The sequence below is a fragment of the Neolamprologus brichardi genome, chromosome 7, assembly GCF_056152115.1.
Source record: "Neolamprologus brichardi isolate AB-2024 chromosome 7, ASM5615211v1, whole genome shotgun sequence".
NCBI classification, from domain to species: Eukaryota; Metazoa; Chordata; class Actinopteri; order Cichliformes; family Cichlidae; genus Neolamprologus; species Neolamprologus brichardi.
Window position 1 is genome coordinate 5,001,475 of NC_142110.1, and position 6,026 is coordinate 5,007,500.

General features: G+C 41.3%; 1 protein-coding gene across 3 annotated transcripts in view; it reads left to right on the forward strand.

Annotated features, from left to right (window-relative positions):
• Positions 1-6,026, forward strand: part of abcc8 (ATP binding cassette subfamily C member 8) — a 73,753-nt gene that overhangs the window by 55,411 nt on the left and 12,316 nt on the right. For all 3 annotated transcript variants that reach the window (XM_087842916.1, XM_087842915.1, XM_087842917.1), the window contains 5 exons: positions 1,787-1,974; positions 3,282-3,509; positions 3,676-3,768; positions 4,320-4,422; positions 4,804-4,917. In XM_087842916.1, coding sequence (XP_087699042.1) covers positions 1,787-1,974; positions 3,282-3,509; positions 3,676-3,768; positions 4,320-4,422; positions 4,804-4,917 — 726 coding nt within the window. The remainder of the gene's footprint in view (positions 1-1,786; positions 1,975-3,281; positions 3,510-3,675; positions 3,769-4,319; positions 4,423-4,803; positions 4,918-6,026) is intronic.

Consider the following 6,026-nt stretch of genomic DNA (forward strand, 5'->3'; position numbering starts at 1 on the left):
TAATCTGCGCTGTGCTACAGACTAATCCACGAGGGGACTCTCAGAAGTCCTGTTCTGACAAACGCACTCGGCCTCTTCACATAAATGCCACACTGCTTCTCTCCTTCTAGAGAGAGGAAATAATTGAGCAGTGAGAGGATTAGATAGTGGAAATGCTTCATGTCACAAGTGGCAACTGGGCTGTGTGATGAGCAGCTATAGGGTCTTTTTTTCCAGTGATATCTCTGATATATTTTTCTCTTCTTTTAGAAGTCCTACCTGTACGGAGCCCCGCAGGGGACATGGGAGAAAAAAAAATTAAGACGGACGAGATCTCGCGCAAAACTAACTCGGGATCTCGCAAAAAAACTCGGGATCTCGCAAAACTTTTGCGAGATCTCGCTAGTTGTAATATTACTCTTTCTGGGTCACAAAATACACTTTTAAGATATTTTGAGGCGTGAATGTAGTTGTGTAAACGTCAGATACCTGCTCGGTTTACAAGACATCACATATTTGCAAAAGTGCTCCGACGTTTTCGGAGATCTGACACCCACTAGCTCGAAGCTAACGGGAGGTCGAGACCTACTACAGTCGGGATGAACACCGCTTTCCCGGCACATCGTGCCTCAACCTCCCGGTCGGCTTCGAGCTGGCGGCCTCCGAAGAATGCGGCTAAAACTTTTGCGAGATCTCGGAAAAGTCCGTCTTAATTTTTTTTTTTCTCCCATGTCCCCTGCGGGGCTCCGTATACCTGCAACTTTTTCACTGTATATAAAAATAAGCATCAGCTAACATTAATATCTGAGACTGTAATGAGTCTAAAATACCAAATATATATTCTGAGAGGTGCTGATGACATCAAATTTAAAAAATGACCTTTTTTTCTCCTTCAAATAGTAAATCTTATCATTTTATATCATTTCTATGTTCTAATGTGATGTTTTTAATTACACTTTGCACACCTTCCCAGCTTTTTTGGAATTATCTATCAGTTTGAGGGGCCAGACCTGATTTTGGATTATGCTTCCTGGCTTTTGTTTAAATTTAGATCAGTGTGACTCAGCGGGGAGAGCAGGTTACGTACAAATCACAGGTTTTAGCCAAGTGAAGCATGGCTAAAGCATGCAGCATAATCATCAGTTCAGTTTGCTTTGTGATCAGCTGACTTACGAGATCTAATCAATCAGGACTGCATGGAAACCATTATAACCATAAAATCCTCACGATTACGCCCTGAAGCTTGTTTTTATATGTTTGCTGTCATTTACATTTTAATGTTTGGTGCTAGAGCTTTTATAACTCTGTCATTAGTAAATGGTTAGGATCTTGATATTAGGTCTATTTTTATAAAATAAATGTAGCTATTTCTTTAGCGAACTGTGTGAAATTGAAGAAATTTGAATTAATGATATGTGAGAATCAAAATGAAGATAAACATTTCTTAGTATTATGATCAAAAGTTATCACATAAAATTTGGATCCAGGGTGAAGAGAATAATTAGATTGGAAGCAAAAGGAAGACGAAAATAGTTCCCCGGCCCTTTTTATTTCTCTTTTTCTGTTCAAATATTATCAGCTTAGCTTGGAAACTCTCACTGGCTTTTGTCCTGGACGGCTGATTTTTAACCAGCCTCGATGTTTAATTGTGTTTATAATTACAACAAAGTAAGTAGGACGACAGACTCTTCTTTCTCAAACAACACGTAGCAATGTGCTCATGCCTTTTATAACCCCCTCTGTGTGTGTGTGTGTTTTGGATTATGCTTCCTGGCTTTTGTTTAAAGCCTTTTGCTTTTGTTTAAAGCCAGGAGGGGTGGTATGTGGGTCCCCGGACTGTGGCTGTGCCTGGTATCTGTCTGTGTTCAGTGTGCTCTGCTGCCTGGGCATCGTCCTCTGTCTCGCCACCTCCGTGGCTGTGGAGTGGACCGGTCACAAAGTGGCCAAAGAGCTCCACCACAACCTGCTCAACAAGATCATCCTGGCCCCCATGAGGTGCGACGCTCAGCGCGTTTGTGTGTTTGTCTGTGTGCACGTGCGTGTGTGTGTGTGCCTTATGATGTGTGAAAACGAGCAGAGACAGAGAAAGATGTGTGTTTGCTGATGATATAAGAGAAAACACAGTTAAAAGGTTTTTTGCCTCATTACTCTGAGCACCATCTGCTTTCCTCATGCAAAACCCAGGAGACATCACCTGCCTCAAGACACATTGGAAAGCACTGTATATACACATAAAGCTGCATTAACATCCTGTGCAGAATTCACATGAATGAATGTAAACTCAAGATTCAAGATCTTGTATTTGCCACGTGCATAGTTATACAAGTACAACACACATGTGTCCTGATACGCTCCTCGACTGTGCAAAAAGAGAGAGAAAACATTATATACAGTAAGTAAATATATACAAAGAGGACATTATGTGCAGTAACTGAGCCAGACAACTCTGGAAAAACTCTATTTCCATCTGTAAGTCAACGTTTCGGATTATTGGCTCAAAATTTGGCATGTTAAATTTTTAACTTACTAAATCAAGCTTCTGAAAATAACTCAAATATGAGAAAATAACTTAAATTTTTGAGTTATAAAGTGGAAATATTTTTAAATATTGAATCTTATTTTATTTTATTGTATAATTCTGATCTTTGAAAATAACCTTATGAGATTAAATCAGTCATGTCAAGGCACTTTACGTTGTAAGGTTCAGACTTAACAAGATGATAGAAAGGATCCCCGAGCAAGGTCCCATATCAGAGGAAGAGACCCCAGGTGGTTGGGGGTGAGCGGAAAGAGGTGGGAGAAAGCCCACAGGTGAAAACACAAAGTTAATGACATGCAGTAGAAGCACAGAACTGCATGGAGAGTGGAAAAGAGCCGAATGGAGAATGCTCAGTGCATCATGGGAAGTCCCCCAGCAGCCTGAGCCTATAACAACATAACAAATGGTTAAGAGTCACCTGATCCAGGCCTGCCTATACGCTTTATCAAAAAGAAAAACTTTTAAGTCTAATATTAAAAGTACAGACACCTCTAAGGGAGCCAAGGGCTCTATTTGGGATAATTTGATACTTTAAGGTCTTTAAGATATGATGGAGCTCAGGTCTTCGTATGTGAGGTATGCGAGAAGGATTTTAAATTCAACTATGGATTTAACAGAGAGCCAATGAAGAAAAGCTAACTCTTTCTAGTCCTTGTTAGAGCTCCAGCGGAAGCATTTTTGATAAGCCGGCAGTATTTCTGAGAGTAATCTGGTCATTTTGACGATAAAGTACAGGGGATTTTACTCTCTTTCTTCTCTTCAGGCTCTTTGAGACCACTCCTCTCGGCAGCATCCTAAACAGATTTTCCACTGACACCAACACAATCGATCAGCACATTCCCACCACCCTCGAGTGCCTCTCCCGCTCCACCTTGCTATGCGTGTCCGCTTTGGGTGTCATCTCCTACGTCACACCCGTTTTCCTCATCGCCCTTCTGCCGCTGGCCGTCACCTGCTACTTTATTCAGAAATACTTCCGGATGGCTTCCAGGTGAGTCTGACGGGATAGATGGAGGGAAGTCACAGACACATTGCTATATAGCCAGTGGGACAAAATAAATATTCCTTTTATTTATGATTTGGATGCAAAAATCAAATATCTGAATGTGGCTCAGCTGATATTTCCCCGTTTGCTGTCTCTGCTATGTTCTGGTCAGGGACCTGCAGCAGTTGGAGGACAGCACACAGCTCCCTTTACTCTCCCACTTCTCTGAGACAGTTGAAGGTCTCACCACTATACGAGCCCTCAGGTAACACATGCTTACATCCTCGGTGAAAATGGGAACTTTTAAAAAGCCATAGCCGAGGTTAAAAAGGGCTTCAGAACGCTGTAGGCTACTTGCGTGCAAACAGGGACACACAAAAGCTTCAGCATTTACGGCTGGACTAGAGTGGACTGTTGGTTAGGTAATTATGTACTGTAGAAGTGAAAATGCCAAAAGCTTATTTCAGGTATTTGGCTGAAATCAAACATTCAGTGACAAAGGAGCCACAAGTGCAAACATTTAAAGTTGTTTTCAGATTCTTGAGATCTTTGCACATTTGGAAAGGCAGCGTTTATTGAAATATCCTTACATATGTGACATTTTCCTGAACCTGAAAATGTCAAAAGAAATTTCAGCCTTAAATACCAAACAGCCAAAGCCATTAGTTGTATTTCTGTCACTAAAATGTCATTATATTCCTAAAAGATAAAGCGCTGTGAGAAATAGCATACGATGCTCTTCTTAGACGTAGATGTAACGCAGTCCGTGATACAGTGAAATAACAAATGAATGAATGAAACCCCTTCTGTTGGCAGGTATGAGCCCAGGTTCAGACAGAGGTTACTACAGTTCACCGATGCCAACAACATCGCCTCTCTCTTCCTCACAGCAGCCAACCGTTGGCTGGAGGTCCGCATGGTAATGATCCGTCTGCTGCGCCCTTCTTTAAAATTCACATCAGTTCTGCTTCACTGTTTGTCAGATATCTGCTTCACATTTATGTTGATGTTGCTGGGTAACTGCTCCCTCTGTTGGGGTCTATAAAACACTGAATTTTTCATTCTCGTATTAGCTTGAAATGCTGTCTACATGTCATGTTTTATGTATTGACAGTTCATTCGGCTCCTTGTGTTTCACAGCAGCCTTTGAAATGTTGATGAATGCAAACAAGAACACGCCCCCACTCTCATGTCTGTTAACAATAAACCGATCTACAATAATGGATCTCTTTAAGCGTTATTTACCTCCTTCAGTTATTAAGTGAAGCGTTAACTTCTCGCTTTGACTTTGTCTCTGCAGGAGTACATCGGAGCCTGTGTGGTGTTGGTGGCGGCGGTAGCCTCCATCACCAATTCGCTCTACAACCAGCTGTCCCCCGGGCTGGTGGGGCTCGGTCTGACATACGCACTCATGGTGAGAGTGTGTGTGTATGTGTGTGTGTTTAACTGTTTAGCTGTTAAGGTATTTACAGGTTTAAGCTCAATGTTGCAAAAACCTCCCGCAGCACTAGTAGTATAAAGAACACTTTCATTACTACACCAATGTGTTTCATTTGTAGTTAATTTATTTTAAAAAAGGATGGAGAAAATTGTCTTTTGTAACAATTTCTTTCGTTTGTTTCTACTGATTCTTACATGTTTTAGTGCAGACAGATAAAAATAACTTGAAAGAAAATGTGTCCTTTCTCAAGTTTGTACACATCAGTGAAAAGAAATCTGATCCTTACCAGGTTTTAAATTGAGTACATACAACATGAGATGAACAAAAACACATGACATACTGCACCATAATAATTAATCATTATGGTTAATCTTTTCTGTATGACTTCATCAGTCTCTCGCATGGCTCACTCTTCTTTACAATGTTGCTTCAGTTCCCCATTTATGCACGGCTCTCTTAGGTTTCTCTCTGAGACGTGGACTGGACTGGGTCACTGCAACACCTTGGTTATTTTCTTTTTCAGCCGTTCTGTCCTGTTGCGTGATCCAGTTTTGGTAAAGCTTTAGTTGTTAGACAGCTTGCCTCACATTTGACTCTTGAATACTTTGGTATAAAGAGGAGTTCTTGGTTGACTCAGTGACTGTGAGCTGCCAAGATCCAATCATTAGCCCTCCAGCGCAGTGCTGACAGTTGCTATGAGGTGATGTACTGTGTTTGATTTTGAACAAACGTGGTGCCGTGCGTTATGGCCAAACAAATGGTGGCTGCAACTCAGCAGGTAGAGTTAATTGAAAGGTTGGTGGTTTGATCGCTGGCTGCTTCAGTCTGCATAGCAAAGTGTCTTTGGGCAAGATACTGAACCCCAAGTTGGCCTCTGTCACGTTCATTGCAGTGTGAATGTTTAATGAAGGCACTTAGGTGTGGAAAAAAGTGCTCGTGTGAATGTATGATGTTGAATAAAGCACTTTGAGGCCTCAAATAGAGTAGAAAATTGTTGTTTATTTGCATGTAACTTTGCAAACCTAAGCTGTGCTTCTGTGCCAGTCTCGTTCAACACTTTTCTAACCGTACTGTCGAACTTT